At 40.3% G+C, this 21687-nt stretch overlaps 1 protein-coding gene across 1 annotated transcript in view; it reads right to left on the bottom strand.

Moving 5' to 3' along the window:
* The window catches only part of Efcab5 (EF-hand calcium binding domain 5), a 97311-nt gene extending 75911 nt beyond the window's left edge, over window positions 1-21400 (bottom strand). Inside the window, exons 1-3 of the mRNA XM_041664114.1 lie at window positions 21316-21400; window positions 11503-11637; window positions 9193-9733 (exon numbers count right to left, since the gene is read on the bottom strand). Coding sequence (XP_041520048.1) covers window positions 9193-9733; window positions 11503-11637; window positions 21316-21400 — 761 coding nt within the window. The remainder of the gene's footprint in view (window positions 1-9192; window positions 9734-11502; window positions 11638-21315) is intronic.
* Window positions 21401-21687: the final 287 nt, after the last annotated feature.

The raw sequence follows: 21687 nt of genomic DNA, 5'->3' as shown, positions 1-21687 counted from the left end.
AGCTAGTTATGGTGGTACATACTTTGTAATCCCAGAACAAGGGAGGCTGAGGCAGGAGGATAGCTATGAGTGTGCAGCCAGCCTGGATTTCATAACAAAATCCTGACTCAAATAAACAAAACAACTAATCAAACATTCCTCCCATATGAACAAGTGTTCTGAGATTTTAAGAAACAAAAAACACCACAGTACAAATTTGATTAAAGAGTAGACATAGAGACTGGGGATGCAGTAAAGACAGAGTGCTTCGTAGCATGCACAAGCCCTGCATTTGATCCTCTGCACCAGCAGTGTACAAACGGTGTGATGGTACAATGTAATCCCAGCTCTTGGGAGGATGGAGGCAGGGCATCAATTGGTACAACGTAATCCCAGCTCTCAGGAGGATGGAGGCAGGGCCATCAAATGGCATAACGTAATCCCAGCTCTCAGGAGGATGGAGGCAGGGCATCAATTGGTACAACGTAATCCCAGCTCTCAGGAGGATGGAGGCAGGGCCATCAAATGGCATAACGTAATCCCAGCTCTCAGGAGGATGGAGGCAGGGGCATCAAATGGCATAACGTAATCCCAGCTCTCGGGAGGATGGAGGCAGGGCATCAATTGGTACAATGTAATCCCAGCTCTCAGGAGGATGGAGGCGGGGCCATCAAATGGCATAACGTAATCCCAGCTCTCGGGAGGATGGAGGCAGGGCATCAATTGGTATAACGTAATCCCAGCTCTCAGGAGGATGGAGGCGGGGCCATCAAATGGCATAACATAATCCCAGCTCTCGGGAGGATGGAGGCAGGACATCAATTGGTACAACGTAATCCCAGCTCTCAGGAGGATGGAGGCGGGGCCATCAAATGGCATAAGGTAATCCCAGCTCTTGGGAGGATGGAGGCAGGGCATCAATTGGTACAACGTAATCCCAGCTCTCAGGAGGATGGAGGCAGGGGCATCAAATGGCATAGCATAATGGCATAGCGTAATCCCAGCTCTCGGGAGGATGGAGGCAGGGGCATCAAATGGCATAACGTAATCCCAGCTCTCAGGAGGATGGAGGCGGGGCCATCAAATGGCATAGCGTAATGGCGTAGCGTAATCCCAGCTCTCGGGAGGATGGAGGCGGGGCCATCAAACGGCATAACGTAATCCCAGCTCTCGGGAGGATGGAGGCAGGGGCATCAAATGGCATAACGTAATCCCAGCTCTCGGGAGGATGGAGGCAGGGCCATCAAATGGCATAACGTAATCCCAGCTCTCGGGAGGATGGAGGCAGGGGCATCAAAAGTTCACTGTCATTTGCAGCTACAGAAGGAGTTTGAGGCCTGCCTGAGCTACATCTTATAAAACACTGTTTCAATAGAAAATAAGAAAGGAGAAAGGATGGGTGGATGGAAGCATGGAAAGAAGAGGAAGAGAAGGAGGAAGAAAGTTTTTAAAAAATTCTGTATGCAAGCATGATCTATGTATATGCATGTATTAGTGTATGTGTGTGTTTGAGTGGAATCTTAAAACTGGGTAGTACAAAATGAGCTAGCAAAGGAAGCTAAAGGCTAAATATGGAAATAGGAAAACTGAAAAAATAGAGTATCATGGAGAAGGAAAAGGTATTTCAAGAAGGAAGTGCCATCTTCACGAGCACGACCAGAGATCAGATTCAAGAAGGACCACAATCTTTCTGGTGGGTCTAGAAGCAGGGAGAATGTGAGGATCTTGGTAAGTACCATTTATTGAAGACAGTTTTGTACAAAACCAAATAAATATAAGAAGTTGATAAATGTGTGGGAAGTAACAAAATATATATGGACAAATGTCTCTAATAAATTGGTCAGTTTTCATTGTATATGATAGTGCTGGAGAGATGCTGAGCAGTTAAGAGCACTGGACACTCCCTGAGGATCCTAGTTCAATTCCCCAACTCCACATGGTGACTCACAACTGTCTATAGCTCCAGTTCCAGGGGATCTGACACCCTTTACTAGATTATGTGGACACCAGGCACACATTTGGTACACACACACACACACACACACACACACACACACACACAGGCAAAACAATCATACATGCAAAATAAAATGAAATAAAATCATTGTATAAAGTGTGTTTTTCATGATAACCAAAATTTGTATTTTTTCCATAAGGTGTTACTCAATATTGAGTGCTAAACATCCATGCAGTAAAGACCCATAAATAAGTTCAAAGTATTAAACCATGTACTGAGCCAAGGTTCACCAGGCACACGCCCAGTTTCTAATAATACTGTGACCAAAAAAAAAAAATGCCTTGTCTTCCAAGAGGTTGTGATGACATGGACATGAATAATTCCCAGTGCCAAAAGGTGGCATGGCACTACAAGTACTTCCAAAACATGCAGACACGGCGCCTGATGGAGACCAGGTGTGACGGAAAGTAGCCAGGAGAAGTGGGACTCGGGAATTCCTGGAGGACAAGGAGAAATAAACCAACTAGAGAGATGAGGGCTAAGATGTCTAGACAAAGAAAGCTAGCAGTCTGGATTCCAGAAGAGAATACTGGGTTGATAAGCATGAAATAGTAAAAATGGGCAGGAAGAATGTAGCCCATCTGGCTCAGGTGGATAGTAGTCAGGGCTAAGTTCACTATCACTGCGTGCTAGGTACCTCCTAGACAACATGGCTAAGTTTTGAGGCTGGCATTTGTGGTAAGAATTTCCTATTTCTGTATGAGGTGGTTGAGCCACATTACTGGAGAAGTGAGAGCAAGGCAGAGGACGTCAGAGTAGAGTCGTAGTGATATTTCATTTGTTTTATCTTATCATCCCGGTATCCTCCCTTTTTTCTTTTCAGAGCAGATTCGATAATCCTCCCTCTTATCCTATCATATCTATAAAGGATATTCTACACAGAACTGGAGTGAGAAAAAAAACTATCTGGTGTGATGGTATAGGATCAAGCTAGGACAGAATATTTAAAATCAAGGCAATGGTGTGTATGGCCTCCATAGAGACCAGAGCCTCTGCAATAAATAAGCAAAGCTTATGTTCATTTGAGGATATCAGTTACTGGAATGTTTTAAATGCATCAACAAAATGAAGTAGAAAAATCATAAGAATTCCTGTACATTTTAGGTAGTCTTTGGTGTTTATACTCTAGGGCCACCTCACCTTATGTCTTGGTTAGGGTTTCTATGGCTGTGAAGAGACACCATGACTACAGCACCTCTTATAAAGGAAAATGTTCAGTCAGGGCTCACTTACAGTTCAGAGGTTTAGTCCATTATCGTCATGGCAGGAAGTAAGACAATATGCAGGCAGACATGGTGCTGGAGAAGGAACTGAGAGTTCTTACATCTTGACTCACAGGCAACAGGAAGTGTTCTGAAACACTGATCATGGCTTGAGCCTCCATAGTGACACACTTACAAGGCCATACCTACTCCAACAAAGCCACACCTCCTAATAATGCCACTCCCTGTGCACTTATGGGGGCCAATTACTTTCAAACTACTAAACCTAATCAGTCTTTAGGCCACATATACAGCTCTAGCTAGAGAGAAATTGACTCTGGACTGTTTCAGTCCATTTAACAATAGGAGTGTTCTATGCCAAAACCTCATTCAACATCAAGTTGCAGGATGAGGTTTAGAATATTGGGGTATCATTTAAGGAGACTGTGATTTTGCAGTCCATAAGTAGCTAATTTTTTTTTCTTAGACACCAGAAGTCATGTATACCAGACTGTCCTCAAATTCACCAAAAAGCCAAGGATGATCTTGAATTTCTGATTATCCTGCCTCCATCTCCCAAGTGCTGGAATTATAGGCACACACCACCTTGGCAAATGCATGGGATTCTTGGGATTGAGCCCAAGTTTCACGAACACAAGGCAAACATTCTATCAACTGAACCCCATCCCCACTCGACACACAGCTGAAGTGTGAAGGAACAAGGTGGTATAGTTGCCCAGAATGTCATTCATAGATGCTTGCTAAACTAACTAGAGTTTATAGATTGTTATGCTTCAGGTTGAACGAAATCAGGAAATTTTTGGCTAAAACCCTCTTATATACCACTTGTATAACAGAAATTCAAATATCATTTAAAGTATTATCCTTACTTTTGGTAAGCTATGCTATACTGGATTGATAAAATCTGTTTTCCAGTACAAATTGACAAGCTAATATTACTAATTTCACCTGTGGAGAAGTATCTGCAGGATTTCCTCTCATAATGAGTTTCACTTTGGCTCAGTAAAGAGGTGGCAGCTGGTGTGGACTGTGAGCAGACAGCTGTCGAGGAAGCCAGTCTCCTGGCAACTGAGGGAAGCCCGTGCAGAGGACAAAACACATCCCCGTTGTTGCCAAGTTCCTAGCACTGGATGTTGTAAAGATGAGCTAGACATTTTGAGGCATTTTGGTGCGTGAAATACAAAATACGAGTACTGTGATGTAAATATTAGAATCTTTTGCACATGCCACATCCCAGCAGAAAATATATAATGGCTTTTGGCACATGGTCTGTGTAAATTACTTAAATATTGCATAGGAGTTAACCAACAGAAAATTAAAATAAATAAAATAGGATAAAGGTCTGCATCTTTTTTCCTTTAAAATTGCACTTGGTTTGTGTAGCTCTAATATTTGAGGATTTTACTCACGTGTTTTCTCATTTATGCAACTGTAATAGAGAAAGTAATTCTTTGGAATATCTTTTTATGATTATTTCCCTTCATGGAATAAATGTTCTATCATTAATGAATACAGCTAATAAAGATAATTCATTGAAAAAATTCTCCAAAGACACCTCAGGGTAAAGCAGAGATCCTTCAGACTATGAAATAATCAACAAATGCCAGAATAAAGAAAAGATCCAAGTTTTGATTTTGTTGTTCATTTATTTATCCTCCCAAGTGCTGAGACTGCAGGTGTGAGCTGCCACACTCAGCACTAAGGACTTCTAGATTTACTTCTCTGATCATTTGGACTGGCATCCTAGGATCTTCTATGTCAAATTGATTGAGAAACAGACTCTGCCTCTTGGAATAATCTGAAATTCTAATATTAATAAGCTTCCCTTTTATTGTTTAAAATTCTTTAGCTGAAATGTTCTAGAGTATAATTGACTGTTTTTGGTACCCAGTTTAGAAGAATCTCACACATTTTTAAGTATGTGTAATTCCCAGGCTACTAAAAATTTATAATCTAGGCAAATATTTTTCACGTCACAAAACAGTGAAAAGAAATTTTCACATATAAATCCCCAACTACTAGAGGAATCAGAGTCAGAGGAAAAGATACACGAAAAATAAGGAAATAGAGCAAGCAGCACAAACCCAACCTGCTTTATGGCTTTGCAGATTTGCATGCAAGGCTTAAAGATCAAAGTCCACTTTGTCTACCTTTCGAAACTTGATAAAAAGTACATTATACTGAGCATGGAAAACTACGGGGCAGTGGAGACACTGTATTTTTCAAGTGAACAACTGCCACCATGAAAATTATTCTACATAAATAAAGAAGGTCTGCTCAGTCTATTGTTATGAGACACGAAACAGAGATGGATAAATCCCCCTTTCTCATGTGAAGAAAACATGATTTTTTTTTCCTGAGACAAGGTTTCTCTGTGTAACAGCTCTAGCTATCTTGGAACTCACTCTGTAGACCAGGTTGGCCTCGAACTCACAGAGATCCGCCTGCCTCTCCTTCCCAAGTGCTGGAATTAAAGGTGTGCGCCACCACCGCCCAGCAAAACATGGAAATTTTTAGTCGAAGTCACTTCAATGTTGTCACCAGCAGTTAATCTCTTGACAAACCAGAATATGTCTGGCCTACTTTTATGAATAGAAATAAGGGAAAAGGTTCATTCCTTTGTCAAGAGTCTGCAATGAATTGAGTAAACATAAGACAGAGGTCAAAAATTTTAAAGCAGGACTAATTTTAGAAGATTGCCGAGCATCTGAGTGTTAAGTCAGTAGGCTTTGGCAACAGAACAGGCTGTTGAAAAGCATCCGTGGGCTGTCTGATTAAGCTACAAATGCTGTCATTGACATTGTCAGCGTACAATAGATTTTAACTTTTGCCAGAGGGAGATGAAGTTCTAATCCTAGTGATTCCAAAAAAAGTCTTTGATTAATTTATCTCTTTAATGGAATTCCTAGAGTTGCTCCGGTAGAAACTAGGTGAGTCTGGATGGAGGACTTAGTGGTAAAGAGTGTTTGCTGCTCTTGCAGAAGACTGGGATTTGGTTGTCAGCACTCACACCAGGAAGCTCATAACTGCCTACAACTCTAGTGCCAAGGGATTCAACACTCTCTTCTGGTCTCCAAAGGCACTTGCACACACACAGCGCATGTGCATACATGGAGGTACACACATACATACAAAGAAACTAAGATTCTTATTACGCCTCAAGATGGCCTGAAACATTCAACTTCTCAGCGCTAGAATCATCAGTGAAACGAACTTGTCATGTCATTGGCTGGCAAAGGAGCCCAAGACCAGGGATTTGATATGTCCATTTGTTAATCTGACTATAGTTTATGATAAATGACAAATGCCTAGAGTTTTATGTACTGTTTGAGGTTTACATATCTTTCTGACAGGAGGAAGGGTTTGTCACATTTTTGATTTATAGCTTTGACATCAATTTCCAAATCGTAAGTACATATTTTTTTTTTCAAATGGGAATAGTTCTAGATGCATCCTAACAGATTGCCCAGTAAGAACAGATGGTGAAGAGAAGTGTTCTTGGAACTATTTAATAAATTCAGCAGCATTGTTTCCTGCACACTGGTGGAACTTTTCACTAGTACTAAACTCTCATCATTTGTTTTGTTTGTTTGTTTGTTTGTTTTTTTACCTAGTAACCTCCAGCAGGATTCATTTTAAATGTATTTCCAGAGGATCTTATTCATAAAAATCTAAGGAGTAATGTAGGGATCTGAATATTTGGGGCATGTGGGTATTGGGAAGGGAACCCAGGGCCATGTATAGAGAGTCTTTACTTTCACCAAGCACCCTTGGAGATGTAGGATGTTCTTCTGTATATGTGTTGCTTTTATTGGTTAATGAACAAAGCTGTTTTGCCCTCTAGCAGGGCAGGATATAGCCAGGCTGGAAGAGATATATATAGAGAGTAGGTGGAGTCAGAGAGATGCCTTGTAGCTGCCAAAGGAGAAGAACATGCTGGAACCTTACCTGGTAAGCCACAGCCTCATGGAGATACACAGATGAATAGAAACAGGTTAATTTAAGATGTAAAAGTTACTTAACAAGAAGCCTGAGCTAATAGGCCAAACAACGTTGTAATTAATATAGTATCTATGTGATTATTTTGTTCTGGGAGGTCAGAAAATGAACAAGAAGCTCCATTTACAGATGGTAACAATAAACAGTTGTGCACCCCGAGTTAGATGTATTAGTCAATGCAACTAGGTAAGAGAAAGATGTCAGAGGCGTAAAAACTGAAAATATAACCGAGTGGTTGGTGGTGCACACCTTTAATCCCAGCACTCGGAAGGCAGAGGCATCTCTGTGAGTTTAAGGCCAGCCTGAGATTCAAGAGTTAGTTGTTACAGGAAAGCTATGGCTGTTACAAGGAGAAACTCTGTCTCAAAAAAAAACAAAAAACAAAAAAAACAAAAAAAAAACAAAAAAAAACAAACCCAAAAGACAAAAATTGAAAATAAAAAGAAAGATTATTGTTTGAAAACAGCATAATTGTTTCCCTAGAAAACACAATACAGCAGTTCAATCTTACTATAATAGAACTCAGTAAGGCAACAGAAAACAAAATGTATATATAAATTAATAGTTTTCATTTCTTCAGATTACTCCCAGACTCCCCCCCCCCCCCCCCACCAAATGTGGTAAAAGAAACCCACTTATAATAGCAGCAAAAATTTATAAGACAGCCTGGAACAAATTGAAGAAGGACTATGGAAGCGTGTACACATGAAAACTTTAAGGCAACAGAGACAGATTCAGAAGATAAGCAACTGTTAAATGGCAATCGCAGAAACGCTTGTCCTTGTTAAAGATGTTTATCGACTAGGTGCAGGGTTGTCTCAGTAAGTCTTATTGGGATTAGTAAGTAGCCATTTGTAGAATAATAAAGTTGTATCTACATCTTACATATTATACTAACATAAATTACAAATTTAATTTATATTTGTATATATTTAAAATAAAAATTAGTATCCTAATTGAGTGTGGTGGTGTATTTCTTTAATTTCAGCACTCGGGAGGCAAAAGCAGGTGGATCTTTGAGTTCAAGGCTGGCCTGGCCTACATGGCAGGTCCCAGGTCAACCAGGGCAGCCTAGTGAGATAGTGAGACTCTGGCTCCAAAAGTTACAGAGAGAAGGTTTCTCTGTAACCTTGGAGCCTGTCCTGGAACTTGCTCTGTAGATCAGGCTGGCCTTGAACTTAGAGAGATCACGGCCCTGGCCTCATGATGACTGAGACTAAAGGCGTGCACCATCATGCCCAGCTTACTGTACACCTTTTTTGAATATGTATTGTGATGTTTGGGTTAGGTTACTCTCCAGTGCAGAGAGTCTAATACAGACATAAATATTACTTAAAGTCCTAATATGACAATCAAATCCAAGTAACCAGCTAGGTGTGCTGGTGCAAGCCTATAATCCCAGTACTTAGGAAGCTGAGGCAGGAGGATTCCAATGAGTTTGAGGTCAGCCTCGATTACAGAGTGGATTTAGGCCCAGTTTGAACTTCAAAGCAAAACTCTATGTCTTGATAAAACAAAACAAATAAACTTATTTTAATTCATCAGTCCTTGCAGTGCTTTGAAAAGGTGAAGCCCATAGTAGGACCTCACTAATACAGAGCCTTACTATATAACCTTGAATTTGCTTGGAGTACATAGCTCAGCCACAGGCACAAGAGAGACTCTGCCTCAAAAAGCTGGAGGATGAGAACTGACTCCCAAAAGTTGTCCTCGGACCTCCAACATGTGCCACAGTTATGTGTACCATCCACACACTGACTACATAAAAGGAAAATGGATATTATAGAAAATAGCTTCCACTCATTAGAATTATTAAAAAGACACTGAATTTACCTCAGCTCCCAAATGCTAGGTTTACATGTGTGAGCCACCACCCCTCAGCCAACAATGGTTCTTGATTAACTTTCAGCTCCTGTTTGCATTGCCATCGTTGTTCTAGCTTTTCAGCATAAGAAGACAGACAACGAACTGTACCTGTTGCTGATCGTATCCGGAACATGGACCTTTAGGTCTTCTGTGACCTCTCTCATCACCCGCTGGTAGCCAGACATTCCTGGGTCTTTGATATAAAGAGTATTGTTTCTCATTAAATATTCCCCCAAATAATTAATTGGATCAAACTTGGTTGGGATATCAGCTTTGCTCAAAAGTTTCTTCTTTTCTACTTGCATTAACATCTGTTCGACTCCAGGAATCAAGGTGGGTAGAAGCTTGTCCAGCAAGTAGGCCCGGGTAGTTAGCGTCTTGCTTTCAATATCAAACCATTCTTTAGCCAGGTCATCCCTTGGGAGCTGTTTTGCAGTCTTCCTTTCCTGTTCCCTTTTCAGCATATCCTTCTCTAACATTTTCTGCTGCATGGCCTGGGCTCTTGCTTCTACTCTCTCACTGAAATTGTTCTTCCATGGCAGCTGTGCGTTGAACTTCAGCTCACTTTCATCCAAACCAAGAATCACCTTTGCAGGTTTTCTAAGCACAACATTCATGGAAGCTGAACGGGACTCCTTTGGTGAACCAGCTGAGAAGAAAAAAAATTAAATGTAAGACATACTGGAAGTATGAGCTGGAGATATGGTTCTGTGGGTAAGAGTTCATACCGCTCTTGCAGAGGACCCTGGTGGGTTCCTAGCATCAACGCTATACAGCTCCCAGGGACCTGTAACGACTGCTCCAGGGAGATCGGAGATCTGATGCCTTAGGCATCTGTGGGCTCCTGCACTCGTGTGCACATATCCGCGCACAGATACACATACATGTAATTTTACATTAGAAAGTATAAGAAATACTATAAATAGAGTTTAGTTGATGACTTTAGAATATATTTAACAACAACAAAAACCTCAAAATGGTCTTATATCCTTTTACATGGTTTACTGAGCACCATCCAAGCAAAAAGCCTGAGAACAATCATTTGAACCATAAAAGTATTTGCTATTGTGTTGTGGAATATTAGTTTAAAATGTGCTACATTTGTTTGTGCTGGGGGACATTGGTTTAATGATGCAAAGATGTGTTACATTCTTTTATGCTGAATCTGTTTAGCTCTGTGATGCTGCGTTACTTTGCCTGCCTAAAATACCTGATTGGTCTAATAAAGAGCTGAACCGTCAATAGCTAGGCAAGAGAGAGAACCAGGCAGGGCTGGTGGGTAGAGAGAGTAAATAGGAGGAGAAATCTGGGGAAGAGGGTGAGGAGTGAGAAGAGGAGAAGGAAGAAGAAAGAGAGGAAGAACAAGAAAAATGAGAAGAATGAGAGGAGGAGAGAAGGAGAGACGTGCCCAAAGTAAGAGGCCAGGCTGACTCCAGCAGTGAGGGGAAGAGAGAGTAAGGAAGTTAAGAAGCCCAGAGGCAAAACATAGATAAAGCAAAACAGGCTAATTTAAGTTAAAAGAGCTAGCCAGAAAAAGAACTAAGCTAAGGCCAAGCATTCAAAACTAATATTAGTCTCTGTGTCACGATTTGGAAGCTAGTTGGTGGCCTAAAAGGAAAAGCCCGTTAAACTACTGACATAATCAGAGGTCAGCGGGCAGCTCAGTGCCTTTAATAAACAGCTAACTTGCTGCTACTCTGTGTACTCTCTATCTCAGAGACAAGGTTGACTGCCAGCTCCAACTCCTGCCCCTTTCTGCTCCCCTCCCTTCTTCCCTCCTTTCTCCTCCCTTCCCCACCTGCCTTCTTTCCTTCCTTCATATGACTGTATTTTTTTTTTTTGGTTTTTTGAAACAGGGTTTCTCCATAGCTTTTGGTTCCTGTCCTGGAACTAGCTCTTGTAGACCAGGCTGGCCTCGAACTCACGGAGATCCGCCTGCCTCTGCCTCCCGAGTGCTGGGATTAAAGGCGTGCGCCACCACCGCCCAGCTCATATGACTGTATTAAAGACCAAGAAGCAGGAGGTAAAGCAGACAGAAGAATAGAAGATACAGGAGGGAGATTAGATCATAGTCCTGAGGCTCTGAGGGGGTGGATGACTCGGAGGGCACCATAAATGGGATGGTCCATCTAACAGCCTCCATTTCCTATGGGAGAGAAAAAACACGGCTAAAATGAAGGATTCCTGGGATCATGGACTTGGCGTGGAAGATAAAAGAACTGTAAACCAGCTGCTGTGGGTGTGGAGTGGAAAATGCACATAGCATCAGCTCTCCAAGTGATGCTGAAAGCCTGAACAAGAATGAAAGCAAGCCATGGTTCATGGCATCGGTCCAGAATAAGGCTTTGGTTCTGGGAGAACTGGCTTGGCCCTGGGTTCCCAGGACATGACTAGTTCACACTCTGAACAGTAAAATACCAGATATTTTCCTCTGTTCCAGTGATTGCTGAGGTGAGTGGACTGGAAGAATTAATGGGACTCCTAAGGGTTTCATTTTTTTTCTGACATAGCTATAGAGATGAAGTACTTTAGGGTCTTTCCAGATACTAGCCACTGAAAAGGAACACAGGTGCCCAATCAGACTCGTGGCTATGTACTACTATGCTACTTCATTTTGCTTCTGTTATTTTGTGGATATAGGTTAAAATAGAAACATATCTGAAAATCTGTCTATGTTGATTTCTAATATGATTGAAAAGTAACTATTGAGACATGTCATGTTTTAATTAGTAATAACTCCCAATAAACACTACTCTTGCAATAAAAGGACAATATGTAGAGCCTCCATACCTTCCTAGTAGTGGTTATTTACAAAACTTGTTTTTAATATGAAATATTTAGAATTGCAAGGATGATATATATATATATATATGTGTGTGTGTGTGTGTGTGTGTGTGTGTGTGTGTGTATACATGCAGATCTAATTTTAGCTTAAGAAAAAATTCCCTACATAGTTTAAGCTGGGCGGTGGTGGCTCACACCTTTAATCTCAGCACTCGGGAGGCAGAGGCAGGTGAATCTCCATTTTGAGGCCAGCCTGGTTTACAAGAGCTAGTTTTAGGACAGCTAGGACTGTTACACAGAGAAACCTGGTCTCGAAAAACCAAAAAGAAAAAGAAAAATTACCTATATAGTAATGCCTCTCATTTATTTCTACTTTGAGAGAGATACTGTTCTAAATTTTATGTCTATCATCTCCATGTATTTTGGTATTTTGATATATTTTATTACATATCACTGATATAATACTATTCTCACTTTAATTTTATACAATTATTTAATATCATGTATAGTCTATGGCTTTTTTATGTTTGATGTTATAATTAGAAACTTTATCTAAATTGATAGGTATAACTACTTCATTTTATTTTTCTCTGCAGGATAATATTTTATTATTTAACTATATCACAATGTATTTATCCATTCTCATTTTGCTAGCTATTGGGATATTCCAACTTTTTTTCTTATAACAAATAATCCTACTACAAAAATTATTGCATGTATCTCACTTTCTACATATGTTTCCTTAAGGGATATTACCAAGATTTTTACCTATTTTGTGTATGTGTGGAGGGTGATCTAGTCATGGGATGCAGGTGGAGGTCCGAAAACAACTTTCAGTTCTTCCTTTCCACCATGTGGATTCTGGAGGTGAAATTTAGTTGTCAGGCTTAAGGGCAAGTGCCTTTATCTATTGAGCCTTCTTAGCAGCCCCAGTTTCTGAGCCTGTTACTCAGGGTGCTCTAGTATGAATGCTTTGTGTCCCTGAAAAATCTGTATATCAGAACCTAAGATCGAACATGATAGTATTAAAAGGCAGGGCCTCTGGGGAAGACTCTGCCCCATGGACAAATTAACACCCTACAAAAGGGCTAGAATGGGGCTGAAGAGATGGCTCACTGGTTAAGAGAATTTGTCATTCTTTCAAATGATCCAGGTTCAGTTCCTAGCATCCACAAAGGAGAGTTCACAGCTGTCTGTAACTTCAGTTTCAGGGTACCCAATGTCCTTTTTCTAGTCTCTCTAGGTACCTGAATATTCATGGTACGTACAGACTCACACAGACACAAACACACATACACATAATTTTTTTAAAAATTAGATGTGCTAGAGAGAACTAGCTAACCCTTTTTGTTGTCCTTCCACCTCTTTGTCATTTGAAGACACAGTGTGCTCACCTCCTGCAGAGGGTACTGCATTCAAGGCCTTGTGTTAGAATCAAAGACTGAGCCCTCAAAGAGACATCAAATCTTGACTTGATCTTAGACTTTCCAGTCTTCATAATTGTTAATAATAAATTTATACTGCTTTTAAGTTAAATTTATGATGTTTAAAAATTACCCTTGCCTGTGTTTATTTTATAGTAACAGGAAGTCAAAACACAGGGTCACAAGTGAGAGCATTTCACTTGCAATGAATATTATTCAATTACTTCCAGAGTTGTTGGTATCAATTTCTAGAAACCTTTGGAGCATATTAGGTCCATTGTGGGTGGGATCTGTGAGCCTTCCTTTGGACTTTTATTTCCCCCCTTGGACAAACCACTTATTCCAATCACCATCCACAAGAGTAAGAGTTCCTGGTGTAGGGGCTGGAGAGATGACGACTCAGTGATTAAGAGCATGTACTGTTCTTGCAGAGGACCCCCGTTCCAGTATCCATGTTGGGTGACTCATAACCACCCACAACTCCAGTTCTAGGAGCCCAGATGCCTCTGGCTTCCTCAGGCACCTGCACTCACATGTACATGCCCCCATATAGATGTGAATGCACATATACTTGAAAGAATAAAATACCTTAAAAAAAAAAAAAAGAATCCCCATTGTGGGAGAGTGGCTTTTGAGTTGTGCTGCTCAGGATCCTGAAAAGGAGCTTCGGGATGCACAGAACCCGAAGTTTCTTTGTGGCCAGAGCAGCTATGCTTCAATTTATTTCACAATTGGAGAATGTTGTAAGATTTTATTGGAAAAGGCTTTGCTGCTAAAATAAATTTTTAAAAAAAAACCCGCAGAAAAAAACAACAATCAGAAGAATAAATTTTATCCTTTTCCCAAGAGAAAAATCGAGAGTTCTTGATCCAAAGGTGGAAGGCATTTATGAGCCTTCTCCAGGTTTTTATTTCTTCTGTGGCCAAATCACTTATTCCAATCAGAGGAAGTTGAGGAGGGGTAGCACGTGGCTCTCTCACAGGTCAGTTGGATTTGCAAAGGGTACTTCTCCAGTGTGTTTTGTTGTGGTGATGGTCAGTGCTGATTGTCAACTTGACAAAATCTAGAACTACTCTGACCCCTGGGCACGCCTGTGGGGATTATCTTGATTGCATAACAAGGTGGGAAGACCTGACCACTGTGGGTGGGTCATTCCTTGGCTGGGTTCCAAGACTGTGGAATAGTGGAAAGGGCAGCTGAGCACTGGAACTCCTGCGTTCATTTCATTTGCTCTCCGTGCTTCCCTGCGGATGTGATACTACCATCTGTTTCAGTTCCTGCAACCTTGATATTTCTGCAGACTGTAACTTGGGATAGTGAGCCACCAAAATCTGTACCACTCAAATTTCCTTTGTCAGGGCATTCTTAACACAGCCACAGAAAATAAAAATAAAATGGTCATAATAATTATTACTATATAATACTTTTATTTTTACTTCTTTTTTTAAAAAGGTACGTATGAAAGAGGAATTGTTTTAGGTCTGCAGGCTTTCATGTACTTGATTTTTTTCCCCTTAATGTGTCTAGCACAAATCAAGGAACATATGCTCTTGCCTGATTTAAAGGTAGTGCTATAGAAATAAAGCTACTTAATACCTAACGATCCATAATGGCTCGTTAATAAACCCACAAATAAACTTGGTGTTCTCTCTATTCATTGCAGCCCGCAAGTGCTTCCCTAACATGGTAGGCCATTCTAGGTTGCTAAGCAATAATCCTAGTGCTTGAATTGCCCCCACTGATACACAGAATAGAGGAGAATGTGTGCTTGGTTGGGACTCTAGTTAAACACCTCTCTTTAGAAGCCATAAAAATCAAGGAAAGAAAAGGAGGCCCAGCAATAGGAGGGTCAATAAATCAGGATTCTATCTGAAGCTGTCTTTTCACGTGGTGACTTTGGAATTCGAGGCTCTCAAGCTGTGGAAGTGCCCCAAGGGCAGGTTAGTTTAGAGACTTAATTGATTATAGTTTCGAAACACTAGAGTTGTTTTTTCAGGAGCAACTTTCCAAACTCTTTTTAGAATTAGGAACCTTTCAGGCTCTTTCCTCAATGTGCAAAGCTTCATCTTTGTAGCCACAAGTCAACTATTTAAAAAGCCACTTTATATTTTTTAAAATGAAGTATATTATCTTGTATATTGTTAATATACTACACTTACATCATTTATTATAACTTGCAAAAGTCATTCATGAACATTAACTTGTTTAAGGTAATATATATATTGCTGGGTATGGTAGCACATGTACTTAATCCTGGCACTCCATTTGGGAGGCACGGGCAAGCAGATTTCTGTGTGTTCCAGGCTAACCTGGTCTACAGAGTAAGTTCCAGGTCAGCCAGGGCTATATAGTGAGATCTTGTTTCAAAAACAAGCAAATAAATGAAAATTGGACAATATTGCTTAATTCAGTACTATGGTATCACCAGTGTACTGTGCAACAAAAAGGAATGTCAGAGAAAGAAGGGGAGAGCTAAAAGAAAGAGGGAGGTGGAGGGGGGTGATCAAGAGGGAGATAGGAAAGGAAATGGATGCCAAAGATGAAAAACTAGAAGAAAAAAGAGGAAACGTAGAGAAAAGCTACCAAAGTGACAGCATGAAGTCAAGTTGTTAGACGGGTTTTTGTTTTTTAGCAATGAGCTCGACTCATATATTATTGAGGCGTGAATGCTTACAACTAAATAGGAAGGCACATGGAGGAATTCCTCGTTCATAATTCAAAAGGTTTAGACTTTAAACATGATATTGGTCATTTCCTGCACTTAGTACACGGTCCATTGCTAGGCATACTTCATAAAGACTCTACGTAAGTATATAACAGGAATTAAGTAATCTCCAATATCACAAGTCTTACCAGACTCTTGCTAACTTAACATTCTTGGGGCTGGCTACTGGTTAAACTACAGACACTGGCCTGGCAGTTGTTCAACAAGCTGTACGCTATTTTTCCAACACAGGTCCTGTCTGAAACCCAGCTGCCCTGACTTTATCATCAGCATTTCTCAATATAATGTAACTGCTTTAACAGAGGGGAAGCACCACCAACCATCGCTGGAGCTGAAATTCAGTTGCAACAGGAACTGGGCGTTTCCTGCAGAGCGTTGCTAATCTCTGAGCTTGTGTAATATGAACGGAGCTGGGCAAACTGCAGGTTTTGTTTGTTTAAGGATTTCTAAAAATAAAAACTAATCTCACAGCCCCAAAAAGAAAATAGCTGGTATAAAGAATTGGCCCAGTACATTCAACTACAGTATTTTTTTTTTCTATGCAAAGACAAGAGTTTAAGAGCATTTTGGTAGCTGCCTGGCAGGATTTTGACAAGTATATAACAAGGATTATGACCCTTCCTTTAGCATGTTGAAAATGCAATAACAGTTCCTCTTCACATTTATTATATATATATATATATATATATATATATATATATATACATATATATGTTCTGTTATATATACATATTTGTGTTGAGTGATGCTGAATATAAGGTTTAGTATGATTGATTACTGAATGAACAAGAGCTCCATATCTCATTTGCTATCACACAGAGCAACCATGATGCTTTCAGCACATAAATACTGAGAGGAACAGAGCAACACATGAAACACACTTCCCTCCACTGCACATAGGAAAGAAACTGAAAGTACCAGAACAGGAAAGTCCACAAAGACTCCATTTATACTTTTTTGGTAGGGGGTGGGAGGCAATAAATTCCTTGGCAGAATACATATATGAAGTCATGCAGGTACAAATTGTCCATAAACTAAACACCTCATTGAATTTATAATGAAGTTCCTGTCTGACATGTTTTAAATGAAAAGTTAATTTATAAAGCTGGCTCCAATGATTAAGAAAAATACAAGGCAGTCTTCTGGGGTATTGCTGGTAGGAGAAATGAGGGTGTTAAAGCCAGGCAGAGAAGAAGTACAGTCGGGTGAAAGAGGATAGGTAAAGACTTGTCAGGAAGAGAGATTTTAAAAGTTAGTTTAAAAAAGGGGGGACTGGTGAGATGACTCAGTGAATAAAGGCCCTTAAAAACTTGTATTCTCTTGCTAAACCCTACATGGCGAGAGGAAAGAAACAACTATTGCAAGCTGTCCTTTGACCTCCCATGTGTGCCATCCACACACATAGAACAAACTCACACACATAAAGCTGGAAACTGTGAACATAGCACTGACTCTAAGGAAACAGTGTTCTCCAGACACACCAGAACTGAAGCACATAAGAACCCACAGCGACCGAGGTCGCATGCACTAGGTCTGCACAGGTTCCAGCCAGATGACGCTGCAACACCAAGAGGGGGAAGTGGACAGAGGGTCCCACCCAACCAAGCAGTTCTCCTGCAACTCTTACCCACTGGCAAAGGGAACGCTAATTTTTAGTGTTTTCAACTCTTTATTTATTTGCTTATTTAGTAGGTGTGGGCGGTGCACGTGGGCAGGGCAGAGGACAGCCTGAAGAGTTTATTTTAGCGGTGTTACAGCGAATATTAACCTCACTCCAGGGAAGCCCATGCCCAGGAGTAGTTGTTCAATACAACATGAACTTGATGGTATTTTAGTGGACTTTTTGTTTGGCATTTTTTGTCTTATTGGTGTTTTGTTTATTTTGATTTTTCATTTTTGTGGGATTCGTGTGTGTGTGTTTCTTGTTTTTTTTTTGTTTCTTGTTTTCTTTGAAAGAGAGAGAAAAAACAAAGTTGGGTGGGTGGTAAGAATCTGTGGAAGGAAAAGCAAGATAAAAATACATTGTATAAAATTATGTCAATTAAAAATTTAAGTAAAAAAGAGAACATTGAGAACTGAAGGATTAAGTGAGGATGTGGCCCTGGGAATAGGAAGAAGAGGGATCAGTAGGTGAATTAGCTTAAAAAAAACCTTATGAAAACCTGCTAGTTAGTAAGCTAGTTTATGAAAACCTGCTAGTTAGTAAGCTAGTTTATGAAAACCTGCTAGTTAGTAAGCTAGTTTATGAAAACCTGCTAGTTAGTAAGCTAGTTTCAAAATATAACTCTTGTGGAATAGTCCTTTACACTGCGTGAAGATGTGTCAACGTGACTGGTTTAATAAAGAGCTGAATGGCCAATAGCTAGGCAGAAAGAGTTAGGCAGGATTTCTGGGGACCGAGAGATTCAGGGAAGAAGAAAGGTGGATTCGCCAGACACAGAGGAAGCAGGACATGTAGGAGGAGAGGTAAAAGCCCGTGAGCCACATGGCGGCATGTAGATGAACAAATACGGGTTAATTTCAGTTTAAGAGCTAGTGGGACAAGCCTAAGCTGAGGTCAAGCTTTTATAACTGGTAAGCCTCCATGTTGTTTTTGTGAGCTGTCAGCCCAAAAGAAAAATCTGTCTCCATATGGCACCCAGTGTGAGGGCTCAAATATCCAAACACAGGGCCTGAGACAGCTAAGAACAGCTCTGGACAAGAAGCCAGACATGGCTTTCTAGTCCTGCAGTCTCTCAGACAGGCCAGTGCTCAGCATAGAGAGGCACAGCTACTGGCTGCTGGCCGAAGGCTAGAGCCGCCGCCAGTGCCATGTGTCAGAGCCATGCACTAAGCTGAGCTAGCAGAGAATGCTGCAGGTGCCCAGTAAAGACAGAGACCTCTAAACAGGTTACAGTGTCAGGCTTCAAAAGAAAAGAAAATGGGTGTAGACAGTCATAAAAAGTTTATAAATAGTAAAACCAAGCCTTTAAAGAGAATAAAATGATATAAAAAAGACAAGTCATGTAAAGATGAAAAATACACAGGGAGTCTGGATCCTATATGCTGTCTTGTTGACTTGAAATTTTTTATTATGATAGTGAACAACAGCTGCTGAGAGACATGGGATTGTAGGAGGGACTGCTGAATCAGCCTAGATACTTTAGGAATGCTTTAACTTTAAGATGGAAGTCAAAAATGTGTTGCTTTGAAAAAGAGGTTATGCTTTTGTTGTCAAAGAAAATGAAAGGCTGTGCTTTCCTTCAAGATTAATAGAGATCAGATTTGATTGGGGAGGACTCCCTGAAAATCCTTTGCAGCTCATTAAGAGGGGTAAAGCTAGCCGTGGGGTCGGCCTGGTGCCGGGGACGCAGCCCGCCGCTCCAACTACAACAATCCTTGCTACGGACAAAGAAATAAACCTAGAAAAGCTACAAGACAGGTGACATATATTTTACATGTTATATTTTAACATAAAGCAAAAAAATCATCCTTGCCTGGCTTGTGTACAGTGTACAGTCAGTACTTGTGTTAATGCAGATGTGCATGTTACTTATTCATGTGTTTTCAGAGCAAGAGGAACAGATACCAAAGAAAACAGCGGCCCAGGGATCCAGCCTCTCTGAGTGCCTCTGTCTGCAGTTTCCTCAGAGTTCTACATCCAGAACAGCTTCAAGGCTGCTGGCTCAGATGGTTCAGCCTCACAAATTATTGTAGCCAGGACTTGACTATTATCCCAAATTTCTTAGGGTCTCCTAAAAATGCTGTTGCCCTCAGACAACAAGAAGCAGTTTAGAGAAAACATGGTGCCCACATTCCAAAGCAGCAGGATGGGTGGTTTTCGGTCATTTGGTGGGTTAAGGATGCTTGTCATCATTTAGGAGAGTTGGTTATAAAGTTGCTATTGGTAATTGTCAGGAAAAAAGCTGAACAAAGGAGATTAGATTCAGGGATCTCTTCCTGAGGGAAAAAGGGGGATACAGTATAGAAATGATGGACTAAAAGGGTAGATGATTGAGTCTGCTTTTGAACAACCACTAGCCTCAAATATTTTACATTGATATATGTGGAGTTGTGTATATTGATACAAATCTAAGGTTATTTTTGTTATACTGCATATATGCTGGACAATGTTGCTTCCAAGACACATGTGTTATTAAATAAATATCACATTATATGACATGAAAGAAAAAGTCTGGAACTGGAGAGAATGCTCAGTGGTTACTAAAGTTTGATGCTCCTGCAGAAGACCAGAGTTCAGTTCCCATCACCCCTATTGGAGGCTCACAACCACCTATTTCTCTAGCTGTAGGGGATCCAACAACTTCTGGATACCTGCTTTTATACACAGAGGCATAGACATAAATAAAAATAAATATAAAATAAAAAGACAAACTAAAGATTGGAAAGATTTAATTCTTAAAGTGCATGCATCAATGCATTATAATAACAAATAATAAATAATTTGGCTTAATTCATATAAAGGAAAATTATTCAGAAAAGCATTTGGAAGTTGTAACTGGCATCTACACAGTTTTATAGTTAAAATTGCTTTTATAATTATTATTTCATTTCAACCTAGACCAGTCAAATACACAGAAACACCCAACACTTGGAAATGGAACTGAGGGAATTTATAACAGAATTTCTAAATTTTAAATTGTAAAATATTTCGGTTGGTACAGAATTTCACCAAGTATATGGAATTTGAAATGACTGTAGTGAAAGAGATAAATGCCTTGTATACTTTGTTACCATTTGATCCTGTGATGCTTCAGTCTGCATAATCACATGACGTTGTAGTAAAGAATGGGGTTGGGGTGACTATGGGTCACACAGAATAAATGTATGATCAAGCATAAATATAGCAATAAAATCAATAAGCAAACCAGATCACAGAATTTCTTATTTTTTTTAATGCTAAATGGGTTGCCTGCTAGAAATCTCTTTAGATCTCTTGGACTTCCCACAGGTCAGGGAACCCTGATTGCTCTTCGAGCTGATGAGGGAGGGGGACTTGATCGGAGGAGGGGGAGGGAAATGGGAGGTAGTGGCGGGGAGGAAGCAGAAATCCTTAATAAATAAATTTAAAAAAAAACAAAAAAAAAACAAAAAAAGGTTCTCTTTAATTAATTGGCACAGAAGGAATAGTCATGAGGCTGCCTCAGAGGTGTTTGGAGAGGGTGAGGAAACCCATCTTTACATATCGCCTATATTACATCTAGAAGATCCTCTCAGGATCACATATTTTTTTAAAATACCAAATGCATCCTTGCTCCTTTAGACTCTGCGGGGTCAGGAGAAAGGCTGTGTCTGTACCTTCGGACTTCATGTCATCCTGTGTGTCTTCCATCGCCTGGCTGCTGGTCTCTGAGGTAGGAACACTTTGTGTGCTTGGTGACATCTTTGAAAGGAGAAAAAAAACACCCATTTCAAAATGAATGGCTTTTCCTTAAAGCTGCTTCAGGTTTCGATTAAAAGAGTTAATTACTTTGTAGAGTCACTAGCCATTCCTACTTACTTTTCTAGGATTTAGCATTGCGTGTCGGAGGTAAACTACACGTCTGTTTCCTGCATTCGCATTTTCAGATGTGTTGACTACTCTGTCTCCTTATTGACAATGGAATGACATGCTTGAGATACTATTCCAGCTGTACACTGACGCTCGAGTTGTACAATAATTTATAAGAA

Source organism: Microtus oregoni, unplaced genomic scaffold, assembly GCF_018167655.1.
Source record: "Microtus oregoni isolate MIOR12 unplaced genomic scaffold, Mior012 000015F_ref0000493, whole genome shotgun sequence".
Classification (NCBI taxonomy): Eukaryota; Metazoa; Chordata; class Mammalia; order Rodentia; family Cricetidae; genus Microtus; species Microtus oregoni.
The sequence above is the reverse complement of the archived record's forward strand: the minus strand, read 5'-3'. Positions and strand labels throughout refer to the sequence as shown.